The 18,184-nt window shown below is 37.6% G+C and overlaps 2 protein-coding genes and 1 long non-coding RNA gene across 8 annotated transcripts in view; 1 reads left to right on the top strand and 2 right to left on the bottom strand.

Annotated features, from left to right (window-relative positions):
* The window catches only part of GTF3C3 (general transcription factor IIIC subunit 3), a 35,770-nt gene extending 26,215 nt beyond the window's left edge, over positions 1–9,555 (bottom strand). For all 3 annotated transcript variants that reach the window (XR_013953652.1, XM_080599917.1, XM_080599918.1), the window contains exons 1-8: positions 9,425–9,555; positions 8,663–8,765; positions 5,742–5,929; positions 5,210–5,333; positions 4,523–4,714; positions 3,859–4,024; positions 2,627–2,774; positions 779–851 (exon numbers count right to left, since the gene is read on the bottom strand). Coding sequence is in view for 2 of the 3 variants with exons in the window: in XM_080599917.1 (XP_080456043.1) it covers positions 779–851; positions 2,627–2,774; positions 3,859–4,024; positions 4,523–4,714; positions 5,210–5,333; positions 5,742–5,929; positions 8,663–8,765; positions 9,425–9,523 (1,093 nt within the window). In the remaining variant the exon portion in view is untranslated. The remainder of the gene's footprint in view (positions 1–778; positions 852–2,626; positions 2,775–3,858; positions 4,025–4,522; positions 4,715–5,209; positions 5,334–5,741; positions 5,930–8,662; positions 8,766–9,424) is intronic.
* Positions 8,775–18,111, top strand: LOC308198149. 2 transcript variants are annotated; one of them, XR_013953656.1, is made up of 3 exons: positions 8,775–9,490; positions 14,164–14,278; positions 17,407–18,111. It is a non-coding gene; the product is annotated as an uncharacterized lncRNA (long non-coding RNA). The 2 variants fall into 2 exon arrangements; XR_013953655.1 differs by lacking the exon at positions 14,164–14,278.
* Positions 9,991–17,385, bottom strand: LOC308198148 (uncharacterized protein C2orf66). Of its 3 annotated transcripts, none has more exons than XM_080599977.1 (4): positions 15,500–17,385; positions 12,241–13,967; positions 11,172–11,373; positions 9,991–10,129 (listed from the first exon to the last, which is right to left on the bottom strand). In XM_080599977.1, the coding sequence occupies exons 2-3, from the start codon at positions 12,361–12,363 to the stop codon at positions 11,191–11,193; spliced, it is 306 nt and encodes a 101-aa protein (XP_080456103.1). In that variant the 5' UTR covers positions 12,364–13,967; positions 15,500–17,385; the 3' UTR covers positions 9,991–10,129; positions 11,172–11,190. The 3 variants fall into 3 exon arrangements, with proteins under 3 accessions (XP_080456103.1, XP_080456104.1, XP_080456105.1); XM_080599978.1 differs by lacking the exon at positions 9,991–10,129 and having other exon boundaries at positions 10,169–11,373; positions 12,241–12,385; positions 12,947–13,967; XM_080599979.1 differs by lacking the exon at positions 9,991–10,129 and having other exon boundaries at positions 10,170–11,373; positions 12,241–12,385; positions 13,856–13,967.
* Positions 18,112–18,184: the final 73 nt, after the last annotated feature.

Genomic DNA, 18,184 nt, shown 5'->3' with positions numbered 1-18,184 from the left:
AGACTCATTACAGTTGTGCTCCTTGTAAGTTATCTGTTCCTATCAGGACAGCTGTTCTGAACACCATGTTCTCTGATCATCTATATTTTAATCTACTCCATTGAAGTAAAAAGCCAACAGAAGTATCTTATAACTGCATTAGGTTTGGCCTGTATCGCTGAAACGACTGACCAGCTGAATCATAGAACAGACTGCCTGTGTAAGAGTTGGCATGCTGTGATCATTCTAAAGCCCAAACAGAAATATGTTCAGACTTGAGCAATGGCTTTCATAAAGCTGATTTCTCAAAGACCAGCTATTTTATTCAAGTCACAATTACAGGCTAATATCCCTAGGTATTGGTACAAACCAAAACATTTAAATGTTTAACAACAGAAGTAGGATTTAAGAAGAATAGTTTCAGGTCAAAGGTTGATATTCTTGAATATAGATGCCACTAAGTTTACCTGATTTTCTTTCGGAAGCTATTTAGCTAGCAGGAATAACTGGCCTGATGTGAACACTCAGGGGAATGTTTAGAACTTTAAGAGGCCTCCAATTGCCTGGAGAGCAGTCCTTGTCTCTAATGAGTCACTGGGGCTAATTGGACATCAGAGTAACTCCTTATAGAACTCCGAGGTCATGGTATGTAACTCATTAAAAACATCGAAGAGTTTGAAAAGAGAAAAGCCTGTCATCATGCATCAAAACCACTCTCAGGAACTGAAAAGGTAACGGAAAGAAAAATGTCACATTAGATGAACGGAAGGGTCATACTAACTGCTTGTTAACTATTTACCTTTTTTCTCCTCAGTAGGATACTTTTCTGACACTTTTTTTTCAAGTACAATTCCTGCAAAATCAGTAATAACCTAAAACAGAAAAGTAACTCATATCATTCTAAAGATTTAAAAGATATACAGAGTAACCAGTCTACATGACAGTTGCTTTAGACATCACAAAAGTTTTCCGAAGAAAAGTGGTATTCATTTCACTTGGGGTTAGATCACTAGTATCGAGTTTTATCATTTTATGTCCTTTTTTCCACTATTTTTGGAATACTTAGATGATCTAATCAGCATCTCTTTAGCAAATAAAACGGTTACTTTCATCCTAACTAGAAAAGTTTGCTTTTTTAATTAAAAAAAATAAAAAATAAAAATAAAACAACAAAACAAAAATAAAATAATAATTAAAAAAAACTTTTAACTTCTTTAATACCTTTCAGAAGATAGAAAAAGAAAGCAAAGCACCAGGTAAGTAGCTAAGCTCTCCACAGATCTTTCCAAAGTGCACCAACACTTGCTCAGCCTAACACACTGCAAGGAAACTGCAAAGGTTGTCTCATTCAAAAAAAAATAAAATAACACAGCTACATACAGTCAGATGCTTTACAGCAACCCTGCTCATACATCATGACCTCAATAAAACTAGCACAACAGAACAACTAATTAAAAAAATTAAAATCGAAGACAGACTAGCCAAGACATTTGCTTGCCAATAAGGAGGTATGAGAGGGGAAATGCACAAGTGTAAAGGATTGTTGGTCCAAGACCCAATGTGTTTGGTATTTTTGTTCATGAATTGTAAAGTAAGTATTTAAGTCACTACTGTTGCCAAAACCAGAGTGATAAATAAATACAGAGTACATGGCCCTCAGTAGAACAAACCAGATGACTGTATTAAGGTAATTACTTTTAAAAGGCCCACTTAACCAGCTAAAATACAGACTCAGCTATCTAGGAGCAAGAAACAATATCACAGGAATAGACTTGGGAGAACAATCAAGAAGAAACATGGAACAGTTCTACAACTGAGCACTATATTAATAAATCTGGTATCCAAATACCGTGTACAAAGAATTGACTGATTTTTAAAATAGAAAGAGGTATAGAGAGAAGAGTCAGTGGAATTGCTTGCAGGCTAGTAATACTTTATACTGTCAGAGAGAGATCTAAATAAAATCTTAGGTAGGAAAGAAAAAAAGAAAAGAGGTAATTAAACAAGAAAATTTACAAAAAAAAAGTCCCAATTATTAGTGGTTCTTCACTCTATTTGGGAAAGTATAATAATGGCCAGATACTTAAGATGTTCCTCTGAAAGTCAGATCAAATCAAGTAGGAAACATGCCTCAGAAGTGAGAGTGAATAACCACTAGAACAAATATGCGACCTTTGCCAATTCCTGATATCTTAGAGTCAAATTCTAGAGTCTTTCTGGAATGTGTGCTTAATGTTTAAAGCAAAAATTATTAGTCATAACACAGGTATGCCAGATAGAGCACAAGGGTCTGCATTTGAAGCATCAGACCGTTCAGTGCCAATATTTCAACCTTCACCTTCGAGAATTCCCTTTGCTGGTAGTACAACAGATACCCAAATCAGCTTGTAGGTCTCTTCTGGCTACTAAGGTTATGGCAATCGTAGAGAAGGAGAGAAGGGACCCCAAAATGTTAAACCTAGAACAATCCCCTTCTGTTAACGTCAATGATGATTACTACAGAACTAATTGGAAGCAAACAGTATCTGATCATCTCTACCACTGTAGAAATACAACCATATTTAAGCACTACAGGAATACAGACTACCTATCCTGACTGGCATAGAGGTGATGAACACAGTACACAAATGCATTTAATTCTCCATACCACCAGTGCTTTGTCATACTGTTTGGAGGAAATATATAATTCAGCTGCTATATTAACATCTTCCATAGAGACAAGACTCTGGTGTTTACTAATGGCTTCTTCTATTATCTCGATAGCAGAGGTGACATCACTGGCTTCATAATAACTCCTAAAAAATGCAGATATGAGACATTAAGTATTTGAGATAACTGATAATATATACTTTGACCACTAGCAAGAGGCTTTTTGTATTTCTTTGCCTTTATATTTTCTTTGTCTTTTTGAAAATATCTTAATTAGAGAGAGTAAATTACAAAAGATGGTGAGAAAGAGGGTAGTTTTTCTTTCCTTATAACTTTTGGCAATTTTCATGTATTTCAAATAATTACCAATAATCCCCTATATATTCAAATAATCCCCTATATGTTGGGACGTTACAGGAACTTTTATTCAGTATCCCTTGCCTCAAGCCAGGTTATCAGTGATGTGTTGCATTAACCTAGTTTTACAAAGAACTCCAATAATCATATTGTTACAATACACTTCTTGCATTTTTGGTGCATTTCACAACCAAAAAAATCAAAAGACTTAACTGTCTTTGAAACGGTCCAATAACAGGTTTCTACAAGTTATGCATGAGAAAGCAGAGGTATAAAGCAATTAAACAACTTACTGAAAACTAAGATTAGAGAGCTACACACTTGAACCCAAAGTCTCCTCTGTGACCTGATCTGCTCTCATTAGCAGAACAGCGGAAGGGGCAGAGATGATGACCAGATGATGGCAGAGGGGATGAGACTTACTCCAGAAACAAATCATAAACTATATTTAAACTATACTGCGTTGAAGACTGCACCTCAGATTTAATACCTTGTTTCACTCAGACTTGCTGGCAAGGAGATTCCAGGTCTCTAGTGATATTATACAGATACAATTGTATACAAGTACAGTACATTTTTGTGTACTGTAGGTATGTTCTCGGTAACTAGTATTTGCATTTTATTCTCATATTCTAACAGAACCCTTCTGTGATGATGCAATGATCATGCACAGGATAATTCCCACACGTCAGCCTTTGGAAGCATCACAACATATATGATGCATGGGTGCATGCTTGTATGTGGGTCATTCCCAGCAAAAACACCTGCATGATTTCAGCTACACACCCAGCTTCAATCACCTAAAGAGCTTTTAATACCAGCTTTTGAGAAACTCTGGGAAACGAAATCACACTATTTTTAAGTCCAACTTACTTTGCCATGTCTCTAGCCAACTGCATGAAACGCTCTCCATCAGAGGGAGACAGGAGATTCAAAATACGCCTGTAGCCATCCATAGCATTCTTATGTTCCCCCAGCTGTTCATACAGGCTTGATCTCTCCCATAGATAACGCACGTTGGTTGGGTCATACTTCAGAGCTGCAACATGAAAAATATACACAAAATATTAAAAATATTAGTAGCCACGTTTAGAAAAAGGCAATAACAAATTTCATATTCGTCTACTTGATCACTCCACTGCCAAAGCCCTGGCAAACACCAGCAAATTTAAGTTGACAACAGATAACAGAAAAAGCTGTATCAATAAATATCCTGAGGAAAGCAAACCAGATTGAAACACAGGTAGATGCTACCAGAAATAAATTCAACTAGGACTCTCTTTTTCTTCTCCAAAAACATAAGGTAACATCACTTGCCTACTGACAGAATATTAATGGACACATCATTACATGCACAAGCTTTTTGTACGAAAAAGACACCGTATGATAAAGATTCGTGAATCTTTTACCAAAGTCTGGACAGAAGTACCAGAATCTTAGCAAACTGAAGCAAACTGTTGGAAAGCAGGAGAAAACGACACGATTGCCATTAGCACCTAACATTTACTTTAAAATATTAAAATCACTGCTACCTTACCTTTTGTGTAGCAGAAAACAGCCTGTTTAATATTATCCTGTTCTAGTGACATTTCTGCCAGTCTAACCCATTCCTCAGTGTCACTAGGATTTAAGTGAGCTGCAATCAGTTCAAACTGTAATGACTTCTCCATATCACCCTGGTCTTCATAGATCATGGCAAGAGTGGAAAAGGGCTCATGAGCAAGAGGAGCTACAAAAAGACAGAGAACAATTAAGAACTATTGTTTTAAAACCTACTTGAAAACAAGAAACTTGTCTTTCTTCAAACAACAAATATGAGAATTAAATGAAACATCAACATTACTGTTTCAATTCAGAAAAAAAAATTGCTGATAAGCTTCCAATTCCTTTTTTATAAATCATTAAACAGCCTGACTAAACCTAACAACAACCATTTACAGCATTTTTTCTACTTTAGAAGTTATGCCAATAGCTGTTTACACTTTGGTTGTAGTTTTACAAAGACAGAAGTAATCTGTGGAAAGCAGTAAAATTAGGGTGACAGTTTCTTCTCTAAAGCAAAATAACATAAATGCACTGCAGATTCTTAATTTAATGCTAATTACACAATGACATTCCTTGTACTGAGTATTTTCATCATCAGTGAAGCCACACTGAACTTCCTGATGCACAAGACAATTTCACCCCACTCTTAAAGCCAGAATTTTTTAGCATTCTAAAATACCTTGTCGAATGATTTCCATGCACATCAGAATAGCCTCCTGACGTTCTCCTCTTGCGAACCTGATATTGGCCTCTCCCATCAGACCTCTCAAGGCACGAGGAAGTTTGCTGCGAGGTCTTCTCTCCTAAATGGAAACAGGATATTGATATTTTTATCAATGATGCAGCTGTGCCCAAATTCAGGAGACAACAGTCACACTTGCGCTTTATACAACCTAATAACAAATTATTTAAGTGCTAGCAATATCAAAATGACCAACCAAAATATTTGCTAATTTTCATAACTGACAGAATAATTCTGATATCTAAAATAAATAAAATCCAGACACTGGAAAAATTTACTTCATTATTTTTGAAAGTTTCCAAACAGTACTCTTCTAAAAAACAAAGACAGGATGCCAACACAAGCAGAAGTCTCCTACACAGAATTATTCTCAAGCAAGTCTCTCAGCAAGTAGCTAAAATCATGCAAACTGGCCTTCATTTACTACATTTTGCAAGATAAAAAGTTACACAAAAGTTTAAATACTTGCTTTCATCATTTTCTTGGTCTCTCGATTTAGGACCATCTCCAACACAAAAACATCTCCAGCTGTGGGCTGCTCAGGAGTTTCTTCTTCCTCTTCTTCTTCCTCTTCGTCATCGTCCTCCTCTTCATTTTCCCCAATCATGGATGCAAAGACTCGATGAACAGATTTACTGACGCCATCTGCAGTTTCTCCTGGTTGAGAAAGAAGCAGAAAAGGCTTGTAACAATCAAAAGCACACACTGCTTTATTAGGGCAAGTACAGAGAAAACAGAATTCTTCATAATTAGTAGCCCACTTAAAAGAGCTATTCTATAAGAAAAAGACCTACAGAAATGCAGAAGAGCTTCTAACATCCTCTTTGGTTTTCAAACACTGGGTTATTCATCACCAATGCCTGGTATTCCCAGCCTCTAACATTTTTTGGATATTTGATATGAACAAACATAGGGATGAACACACTGAACGAAGCAATAGTTTATTCAACATTTTTCTCGATCCATACAAGAGGAGCATATTAAGTAATTTTCAAGCACTGAACTGGTCAGATGGAACAAAGCTTTTCAGTTGAAGAGGCTGAGTAGACAATCACACTAAACAATAATGCAGCAGACAATTTTTAGAAATAATTTAAAATAAGATCTTCTATCCACTCTATCCATGACAATGAGTACCTTTTCACTTGTGTAAATGCAAAATCCACATTATTAACATATCTCCGGAAAAAGAAATAACAAAATTCTTTATCATAAATAAACATATGATGCTATATGTCCAAAATAAATATGCTTAAAGCATATAATTTTACACACATTCACCTTTTTCTTTTTTAAATTAAAACCTTTAATTACAAACTTAACCCAGGGTTATAACTGCCCACAAGTTTATTTCAGTGCAAAAAGAGACTAAAAGCAATCATTTTTGCTTCGTTTCTCTTCATCTGCTAGCCATCAAAATACATAGTGTTGGAAGGTTTGTGTTGGAGGATTGGGCATCTAAAGATTTGATAGAGACACACAGACAGAATAAAGTCGTGACTGAAAAATAAACCTACTATGCTTTGCCTATGGACAAGAGGAACTTTGGCTACTACACCTGGGCTTATACATTTGAAAATCTTCAGAATATATTTGGTTATTTTTATTCTGGCTAAAAAAGATTAATGTAATTTCTCTTTTATTTCACTTTCTTTGGCTGTAGACAACAGAAGACCAGCTCTGAACATCAGTGTATCAAAAATGATTTTAACAATGATTTTTTCTATCATTTTTCTTCTGAATTCTACTAACAACTCTTTAAATAGTGATAAATATTATCAATGCATCCTTGATTCTACAGACTTCTCGAGACCTCTGTGTTCTCTGTAATAAGAGAAAAATTAACACTATATTATTGGGATATGTTTTCTCTTTGATAAAGACTATATATGTATACACATATGTCTACACATTGTTCTCATCAATGTGTATAAATACCTGAGGTGTGGGAGACAGCGGGATTGGGCCAACCTCTTTTCAGTGGTTTGTGGGGACAGGACAAGGGGTAATGGCCACAAGATGGAGCACAGGAAGTTCTGCACCAACGTGCGAAAACTTCTTCATGGTGAGAGTGACGGAGCACTGGAATAGGCTGCCCAGGGAGGTTGTGGAGTCTCCTTCTCTGGAGATATTCAGGGCCCGTCTGGACGCCTGCCTGGGCAGCCTGCTCTAAGGAACCTGCTTTGGCAGGGGGGTTGGACCCGACGATCTTTCAAGGTCCTTTCCAACCCCTTCAATTCTGTGATTCTGTGATATGAAAAAATCATGGGCAGAATAAAGTGCAGAAGACCACAGCTTGGAAGTACTTCAGAGGCATCAGTAAAAGGCATCACCAAGGCATATGTAAGGTGAGACAATTTAATCCTATTTTTGATATTCAAAAGAAAAAGAAAAAAAAGAGGAAGAATTGAGAATTTGCAGTGAAAGTAACAAAAGGAGTCCAAGAACCAACACAAAGAGATCAGAAGTCACACTTTGCTATCTCACAGTATTGGCAATGCCACAAGATATGCCCTGGCCAGTGCGGGAAGTACATATTCACCTTCTAAAGTCCTGGTGTCTGAAACAGACTGCAGTGCTACAAGGCCCAGGCTCAAATCCAGAACCTGAGGCATGGGATCACCAAGCAGTGATACAAACTAAACAAAGTGCTACTCCTACCACTTCGTACAAGTCCTTTCATTATGTAGGAAAACCAAAGAAATTAAGGTTATTTCATTAAGGGATCTAAGGAGACATTACCATCACAGTAACCGCACACAGAAAACCATCCAGGGAACCCATAGCCAGGAATATCCGGCAGAAAAATAAGGGAAGAAATAAACCTAGGCCCTCTAATCAGGACAGGAGATAACTAAGCAGGAGGGAAAAAATAAAATAAAAGCAAACAAACCCTCTTTTTAGCTACTTTATTTTACTTTGGATGACAGTGCAGGTAGACAACACTCTCATACAGTAAAATCAAATATTCTGAAACACTCAAGTCTCAGCCAAGAAGGCTAGCAAAGAGATAACCACAGAAAACCAAACCAAAACACAGCGAGAAGACTTTCTGAGATGCATTAAAAACTTAAAATGTATTTGTAGCTTTAGATAAAGTAAATAATAGAGACCAGATGGTTAGCAAGCCAGGAGGGGAACAAACAGAGCTGTTCCCAGAAATAAATGACCAATTGGCCATATCCAGTCCTTTTAAAACACTTAACAAAGTTAAAGCCTAGATATGAATGGGAACATCCTACAAAGACATACACTGTAACAATGTGCTTCAGTACCCATAGGTTTGAAAGAAACTGACAGGTATTTATAGAAAGCCAGCTATCAAAGAGCAACTGCTTTCAATCACCTTTAAAATATATTTTTCACAGAAATGATCACGTTAACATTTACCCTCTGTTTCATCCTGATTGTGGGATTTCCCAGATGCTTTTCTGGATGAAGATGGAGCATCGATGTCTTCACTGTTTTCCTCGGCAGATGCATTTTCACCATCCTATGCACACCAACAATATTATTTATAAGCTCCGCAATGTGACTCATTCCTGTTCCCCCTAATCTTTACAATTAGTATTTAGACTATGGGATTCCAGTTTTTGCACTGCAAGGGGACACAGGTGTGGTACATGCTGTATTTTTAAACGAATAAACCCAGCATCATTTGCTTTAATATTCTTATCAATGTGAGGTGATGCAGGCGGTGACTATTCACGTTACCACTGACTTAAGAGACGCCGTTACTTGTTTAGCGCTACAGAGATGTAACATGACATAGGTAACTGTATAAAAAAATTATAAACGCGTGACACCTCCTTTCAGGAGCCAGCATTTGTTGACACAGAAGGAAAGCTCCAAACAACACTTCTTAAGGCGGCAGGAGGACCGCCTCCCTGACAGCCCGGCTCCAGCGGACCCGCCGCCGGCAGGCTGCTGTCAGCACTGCTCAGGCCCCGCCACCTGCCCGCTCCTGCACAAATCGGGCCGCGTAGTCGCTTTCAGACGCCGTCCCTCCCCGCATTTACAGCTGCCGGGCAGCCGCGGGTGCCCCTTCAAGCCCGGCCGGCGGCGGGGGACAGCAGCGGGGCGCTTGGGTACCCCCAGCCCGCCTGGGCCGCGCCCCCGGCGGGTGTAACGTAGCAGAGGGGCCTGGCCAACCTTCTCGCGGCTCTTGCGCTCCTCCCGCCGCCGCTCGAACTCCTCGAAGGAGATCTTCCCCTCCAGGTAATCGATCAGCTCCGGGCTGAAGCCCGACATGGCGCCGGAGACGGCCGGGGGAGCGAGTTGAGGGCGGGACGCGGGTGCCGCCGCTATGGCGCCCGGCTCGCCCCGCGCCCTCGAACAGGGGTTCCGCGCCGCTGAACCCCCCGGCAGGTCCCAGATCCCTGCTTCTGCACCCCAAAAAGCGGACAGAGGGCGCGCTGCACCCTTCTCACGCCAGGAGGGGGCCTCGGCCGTGGCTACGGGGGGGGGGGTTGCGCGGGACAGCGTGAAGGGAAAGCTAGAGCCCGGCCCCCTCCCAGCACCGCGGCGGGTTAGCAGTACCTAAGGGGTACCCCACACAGGTGCTTCACAGCGTCTCCTTCAAACGACCCGAAGCAGCATTTGTTTACCTACTGCGAACAAAGACACGTGGCAGAAGGGAGAAGCCCCCCGTTGCACTCCCCCTTTATTCACGTTTTAACACAAAAGCAGCCCAGCAGTACACGTTTGTCAACAGACAGCAAAGAGCCAGCTACAAGGAAAGGGCAGCTTGCACGGGCAAAACTGTGACACAGAGGGGTTTCTAAAGTGCCGTATAACAGGTAAAAAGGCAAAGCAGTAGTGGTTTGCTGTGAGGTGTGAAAGTTGAGAAGTTAACACCTGAAAGAGAGGGGAAAAAAGGGCATTAAACAAAGCTCTTCTGATCCATTTCCAAATTGACATGCACAGTACTCCTTGTGTGGAGCGTTTTTGCTTGTTTCTTTACTGACAAACACTTGGCAAAAAATAATTTAGTATTAAAATCTAAGTGCAGCCTTCACGGTTATTCATGCTAAGGTTAGTGGAGCCGTACTTATGATTAAAAAATATATGTTATGCAAACCTAAAAAGCCTTAGCTGAACACTGATCACAAGTGAATCTCTTGAAAATAGTGGGCAAATTACCTAACTGCTTAGATTCAAATCTTACTGAAATTTTCACCTATTTCTAAAATGGGAGAAAAGAGTTGTTCGCCTTTCCTCAGAATTGGCACTATTCAATGACTTTCAAAATGAGCTATAAAATGATTTTTGTGTTACAGGGTGTGCTAATACATAGATAAGATAGCTGAGAAATACGTGCTATAATTTGAAGCTGCATTTATTCATAATGCAAACTTGGCCTCTGTCAATATTATTTCGTATTTACAGAGAGGTGTGAATGAGTTCACAATCATTTTATTCAACCTTCAATTTTAGTGGTAGAAATACAGAAAACAGCACAAGTGGACAAAGATGTAAACAATGTACGCTTTGTTAGTGCAGTATCTTACATGTAAATTAATTTTCTTAATATCCATGCATCACGTGAAATAAATAGTCTACAATTTTATTAATAGCCTAAGTTACTTAAATAAAATCTGCCTTCTCTATTACGTGTACATTTTCTGCATTCCTCTCCCCATAAAGAAAAAAAAAAGCATGGTCTATATAAATGTGCACAAGTACCACGTGTTATTTTACAGAAGTAGTAAACACCTCATAAATCTCTACCTCACACAATTTCCAAAGAACTTTAGGCATGAGTTAAGGTGTCACATTTTTCGTTTCTTCTGAAGAACAAGTCGTTTTTATACTTCAGACAAAAGTGAGAATCACTTGAATTCAAGTCTTTCACTGGCTTACATGTAACAACATTAGAGGAAAAGGCATCCTCATTTACCTTGGTTCATCACCATCTTTTAGCCTTTGAAATAATTTGGAAAAGAATTTTTCCTTTCTTCATAATCTGCAAATGCAGAAGCAATAGGATCTGAGTAGAACATGACAGGCCTCGGTCCTTCATTGTTCATAGTGAAAGTAGCTGGGAATTTTCTGAGATCAAGACCCCTGCCCGAAAAATAAGCCTGGAGCGTTCTGAAAAACTGAACATATTTCATATGTGAAAACAAAGCATGCCAAACAGACAATTATTCATACTGAAACATAGTAGATAAAACATTTCCTCTTATAATGGATGAAATCCTCTATTTTGATCATAAACTGATGCAGCATAGGCAATATAGATCAGACTCATCCAATCTGCCCATGGCTGATAGATAGTGTTTAAGGACCACCAGCATTTTACTGGTGATCCACACTCCCAATTGGACCACAGAAGGTTCAAATGTTTCTCCTTTTAAAGCAGACACAGCAAAACCCTTGCTGAGGGCAAATAATGCAATTCTGTTAAACATTTCTCTAAAGACATGTTCTCCAAGAGTTAGCAGCAGTGGACAATTGATTTGAATTGGCCCCTTAGATTGCTTACAAGTAGAAATATTTAATCAATGTTTCTTTAAACAGTGGGGAAAACTGTAAGAAACTTCCCCCTCCCCTCACAAATTACTTATAAGATCTCGCAAGTGATTACTTTTCCGATCTTTTGCTACAAGCAACATGCCAGATGGAAACTTACTTGTTCATCTAGAAGATGAAACGTGTAATCAACAGAGTACACATTTGAAAGAAACATAATAATCATTCCTCTTCTGGATCATAAAATGAGCATCCGTACAATCAAAACATTTTTAAAAAACAAAACCTGCTGGATGAAGATCGCACTAAGAATGTCTCTTCAGTTAAGGGGTACATCTAGACTGAAGAATGCTTATCCAGTTGTTGTTATTGGCTATAGAAAGTGCATAGTTACTAAACCCTCTCACCTGTATATTAGTTGACAAAAAATCTTGTGATAGAAAACACAAGAAACACACAAAACTTAGACTATCCTTCTTGCAGTATTTCCTTACCAGATCTCTGTTTCTAGGGTTATCTAGAGGTTTCCATTTTTCTTCTGGTTGGAAAGGAGCACCCTTTGTCAATCCTCTTACAGCCAATACTGTATATAGACCCAGGAACACCACTTTCCACATGTTGAAGAGATGAACAGACTACCTGTTGGAAGGACAAAGATCCAGGCTCCAAGTCCTACAGAACTGTCACTGCTAACAAGTAAAGCTAACAATCCAAAGGAGCGCTGCAAATTATCCATGGCAAGGAAAATCTGCCTACTACAGATCACATCTGTGTGCTATCGGCTTTTTTGGTTCTACACTAAAGTACTAAGAAGAACAAATTATTCTAAAGAAGTGTTTCCCTTAACAAAGCTATTTCTAGACACTGAGTTCCTTCCTTATGAAAGGGACCAGTTTGACGCTTAACACAAGAAACTGACATTTGTAAATTTACATTTGTTACTACATTACAGCCATTTTAATTGGCTGATTAGTTAAAGTATCCAGTTTTTGTATGCTTCCAAGGATAATGCAAAACTATGGCTTAAGATCACACAGCTCAATATTTTTTAATTGCATGAAATGAAAGTGCACTACATATATTAATAAGTGCAATAATAATACAGTCTGGTATAATACACTAGAGACTTGTTTCAAAACTTGATTCAAGAGAAAAAAATAATCAGATTCTACCTTTCACTCTCTTTAAAATAAAGCTTACCAGTGAATTTGGCTCTGGCTTGCCCCTTCTTGGTTAGTCTGCTTGTAATCTGTGAACGAACTGATCTCTGTACTTATATTTCTAGTGGACTGTAGGTGGGTGTCAATGACGTTAGCAGTTCAAAAATACAGTAATGATTCCATTTCCATCCATGACATAAAGACCCTTGAGAATTTCATCCTTAATACTCTTAAGACCTGTTGCTATTGAACAGTGCAGTGCAAATTCCTCTTCCCTAAGCTGCATTACAGAAAATTGGTGGTAAGCATATAATAAGTTTAATACAACTTCCAGCAGAGATAGCAGAGCTCTATCAAAATATTACTTTTAATTAAAAATAATTAACCATATCTACCAAACGGTGACTAACAGATAATTACAGCTGGTAGAATGGTTTTCAAGCAAGATGAGATATGGATCTTTTTCTTGATGCTGGAGAGAGAGAGAAAAGTAATGTCTGTTTCTAAAACCATAACATTTTAATGAAAGCGTTGCTTTCCTTCTCTGATCTTATTGACAGTCAATATGCTCCTATCATACTACAAACTAAGACAAAGAAGGACTATGCTAATTTACCTCGGCTTTATTTTGTAGTATCCTTCATCTCAAAGCTGCTCAATATTTTTTTGCTTGTACATTCACTACACTCTTATCTCTACTATTTAGGTGATTTTTGGTTAGTATCACATAAAATGTATCTCTAAAGAGACATTTTAAGACTAATTTTTGATAAGATAAATCTTTATCTTACCCCTAATGATGACTGTTTGTTTTTCCTGAGTAGAAGGCTTTACATCTTTCTTGGGTTTCAATACTGAAAACTGAAACAAAAGCCTAACAATGCTCTTCCATGCAGACAAAATTGTGGGCATCTTAACATCATTAGTGATAGAGTAATCAAAATCCTACCAGTATTAATGTCATCACTGCAGTAAGTGTTGGCTTATTGACAGCTTGACAGGCTGATAGCTTATTGGCAGCTTGACACCCAGAAGTTGACTTATCCAGCTTGTATATTATTCTATAGGGTTGAAATAAAAAACATTGTTGAAAAAAATTGCATAAGAACAGAAAGATCAGCAGCTTGCGTAATTTTCCAATACAAAAACACCCTTAATTCTGAAATTTGGTGTAAAATTAGGGCAAAGTATAATATATTACTTAGTTTGAAAAAAGCAAACATAAAAAAACACCTTTGGTTGTCATATCTGTTCTAGGAATAATTTCTGGCATAGCAGAGTCTATATATGTAGCCACGGTTACGTCACGATCGTCTGCATCTCGATTACCAGTCTATAAAATGAGGATTTCCCTGTTTTGGAATGCCTATAGGTAGGTTTCATCCTTCTCATTAGATATCTGCATCATATGTAGCTCAGAATTTACACTTATGACCCACAGCAATTTCATGATTTCCTTATCACTTTGTGTAGAAGACACAATAAGCTGCTGCTACAGCTGTTTAAACCAAGCTGCTTTTATTGTTGGTGGGTTTTGTTAGTTTTTTGAATGATATGGTATTTTACTATATATTTAGGGGTTCCAAATCAAATACCCCTAGTCTTCTGCAGAGCCAAGGTAAAACATCTAATGGAAATTACAGAAGGTTTAAAAAACAGAGTAGCCTCATTTCCCAATCCACCTGCCTCTAAAATCAATTCTAAAGAAATTTACAAACAAGCTACCTCTCCATTTCTGAAGGAGGGAACTACATTTATATCATTAAAAAAAAGACAAACAGAAAAATTTCATCATCAGACACGAGGAGAATTAGCCCTTTCATTTCATTATGAAGGGAAACTGCAGTCCTGGATTTCATTAGGGTGATAAAGACTTGTAACTTTAAGATGGTTTAAGGAACAGTTTAAACTATGCACGGAAATACCCTAATTTCTTTCCAAAATATTGTCCAGTTACTAAGCAGACATTTTACAGCATTCACCCTAAGATATTTAAGTTTACCTTATGATATTTAAGGTAAAATACCTCTAATGGCTTATATTCAACAAAACTTAAAATATTTGGGGGGGGGGGGGGTTCTTTCTCTCCCCCAGATGGGAGCATGGATAGAGAATCATTCACTCAACTTGCTTCTGTTGAGGAAGATTTCTTAATCTCTTCAACATGACTTCTGATATTTCCTATTAGTCTTTGGTTTCTTTTGCCAGAGACACCAGGCTCTGTAGCCAGAAACATGGTTTGGAATTTTATTTCTGGCACTGACTAAATAAATGTAAACAAAAGAGATATTGAAACATCAGTTGGTAACAGTTCACCTTAGTGATGTTAACTTGCATATGGGAATCTTTGGTCTTGATTCCTCCTACAGTCAATATATAGTCAATTAGTTAATGCACATTTATGCTGTGTACATACACAATCAGTATCTTTAAAGCCAAGAGCTGGTTTAGTTTCTTTTTAAGACAGGAGACACACAGCTATCTGAAAATTCACCTGTATTAATCACAGTCAAGACATTTTCTGCTTGCACTCTGATGGTACTCACTGTTGAGGTCAACGGGTCTCTGATCAGCTTGGTTTTCATTTACTTACCTTCAGATAAGCACAGGTGTATACACAGCTTTGCTTTCCTCCGCTCCCCCTTTGTAAATGCATGTCCAGTGCCACGTCTTCATTAGTCAGAGCACAAGAGCACTTCTGGTGGCAGGCCGCCAGCACACAGCAGTGATAAAGAAAGCAGGAATGATTCAGTTCTGTTGCCTAAATAACAGATTTTCTAACCTGAATCCCATCCCATCCCACCAAATTTATCTTACACCTATTTAGCTTAGACCTGTTTCTTCTCTACAACAGTTAATACTACTTGGCTATCCACATTATTTTGTTCACTAATCATTTATCCAGTCTGAACATCTTGTATAGCTAATACATTGTTTTAGCAAAACAGTGTTTTGATCCCAGTTATTCACCTTGTATGTATTTCTCCATTGCCTTCATTATAAATATTATCATCTTCCCCCTGGGACTTCCTGTTCCAGTTCTGTCTGACATCTTTATACCATGACCACTGCAATAGCAAACACATTCCCCACCAGTGCTGGAGTGAAGTCTGAGCAGGCTACCACAACTTGGTGTCTGAGTCATAACAGGCATAAAACAGATTGGTCAGTGCCAGTGGTTCAAACCTTTCCAAACCTCTGTGATGGCAAGGTGACCACATTTCCTCACAGTTCTTCTCTCCCTCTTTAGAGGTGTCCAAAAATCATTTGTTAGCATCTATATAAGTTACCTTCTAAATCAACCAGAGTTCCTCTAAAGGTAATGACTGGAAGGGAAAAAAAAACCTTGATTTACAGTTTGGGCTTACACTTCAGATTTAACTTAAAAAAAATAATAACAATAATGGAAAAAAAAGAGCAGGCAGGTTTACTTCAGCCACCCTTTTATTTTTCCCCTCTATTCTATCATTTGATTTATTCCGAAAGAAAACCATGGGGGGGATACACATTATATTTAGATAGTAAAACATAGCAAGGTCTTTTGTAAATCTGAAACAAGCATTGTTGCTGTTGGACTATTATGGTACCCCCTAACAAAATTCAGACATTTTGGTTGACTGATGAAGCATGTGGGCAAGCAAGAGATTCAATTATTATGTTTTCCTGTAAGTGATCTTTAAAAAAAAAAAAATCTCCACAAAGTTGTGTTGTTGCTTTCTAAGTTAGAATTTAAGCTAATTGTTAGAGAGAAAAGTCTGTTTAGACTTTCTGCTCATTTTAATGTATTTTATGCCAAAACATTTTATTTTTAAGATAGTTTAATTACAGTTCTTTCCTTCAAAGTCAAATATAAGTAGTATACATTGATACTAAAGTACTATTAGTATAGTTAGACTGACTGAACAAAATTGTATCCTCCTTTGAGGACAGTTGCTAGTTTAACAAATGCTTTCAAGCCAGATGTCCAAATTCTGCATTTTAAATGTGGCCAAATTTAAACACTAGGTTTTTCTCAACAAACTGCCTACATAGAGACACAGCTTTAGTAATTCAAATCTTCTGAAAGTGGCTATACCAATGACATAGGCAATATGGCACAGTAATATTCATATATTTTTAAAATTCCACTGAAGCTGAAAATGTTCATTGCATTGCTTCTTCAGTTTCATGCAAGTTACTTCAAAATAAAAATCCTTTAAAAATCCTGTTCTGGAATTAGAAGCAAAATCAAAACTATTTGTTTATTTATAGAAGAAGTTTTATGGATATGATGCTATATATAAAATGCATTATTCAATAAACCTTTTTCCACTGTTTTACATTTCCGATTCATGATACCAAGGCACATATAAAAGCCTAACATGCATGAGTTACGATACTGAGACAGGCTTCATTAAGCATCTTTACTGTATTCTACGTAATATGTGAAAAAAGTGTCTGTTATGTAAAGTAATGCTCTAACCACAATGCTTTTGTTCACTGTTTTTATTTTCTGCTTAGAATCCCAAGTATTACAAGTTGGAAGGAAAAGCACCAAACTGCTCCACATCAGTACCTGAGCAAAGACTAAAGGCAAATGTTCACCACAACACTCATTAGCGTGTTTGTGCAACAAAAGTACAGGTAACATTCACAACACTCTACAGAGTATGATTGTTAAGTGGCACTTTTTGTGAATTACAACCGTTTATACTAATGCAACCATGTTAGAACACCATACAAAAATATACAGAAGTGTTTATTTAACAGAACATATGCTATACAGTGTACTTTAAGTCATGTACACTTTAGTAAAAAAAGACAAAAAAGACATGTTAAGTACACACTACAGACAGGGAAACCATCAAACAAAACATGAAAGTCCCAGCGTAGCTCCCATTCAAGTTGCCTTCAACTTCAACAACAACAACAAAGGAATGGTATCTTAAAGCACAGTTTTGAACAACTGAGATTTCAACTTTCAGCAATTTAAACATTAGCTGAAGATACGTAGTCTCCAAGGTTTTCTCAGCATCTCAAGACAAATACTTCGCTTAAGCTTACTACATTGCGTGAGTTGTAGAGAACCAAGAATTAAGTTATAACTGTTTTAAAAAGCACAATAATTTATTATAGCATTATTCAACCATTTATTGATAATAATCTGCCAACATCTCCAGAAACCTTTAACAGTTAGAGTTAGCTCCACCTAAAACACCAGGTTTACACTAGTTATATAAGAACTCTAAACAGAGGAAGAGTTAAAAGTGAGGTTGCTCGTTAACCAATAGATTTCTCC

The sequence above is a fragment of the Anser brachyrhynchus genome, assembly GCF_964034855.1.
Source record: "Anser brachyrhynchus genome assembly, chromosome: 7".
Lineage (NCBI taxonomy): Eukaryota > Metazoa > Chordata > Aves > Anseriformes > Anatidae > Anser > Anser brachyrhynchus.
Note: the sequence above shows the minus strand (reverse complement) of the source record. Positions and strands in the feature narration are given on the sequence as shown.

What these genes read in the sequence shown, in the direction of transcription:
- LOC308198148 (XM_080599977.1), bottom strand. Translation starts at nt 12,363, where the DNA reads ATGTGGAAAGTGGTGTTCCTGGGTCTATATACAGTATTGGCTGTAAGA. An exon ending in ACCCTAGAAACAGAGATCTG is followed by an intron (nt 11,374 to 12,240) that starts GTAAGGAAATAC and finishes AAATATGTTCAG; the next exon opens with TTTTTCAGAACGCTCCAGGC.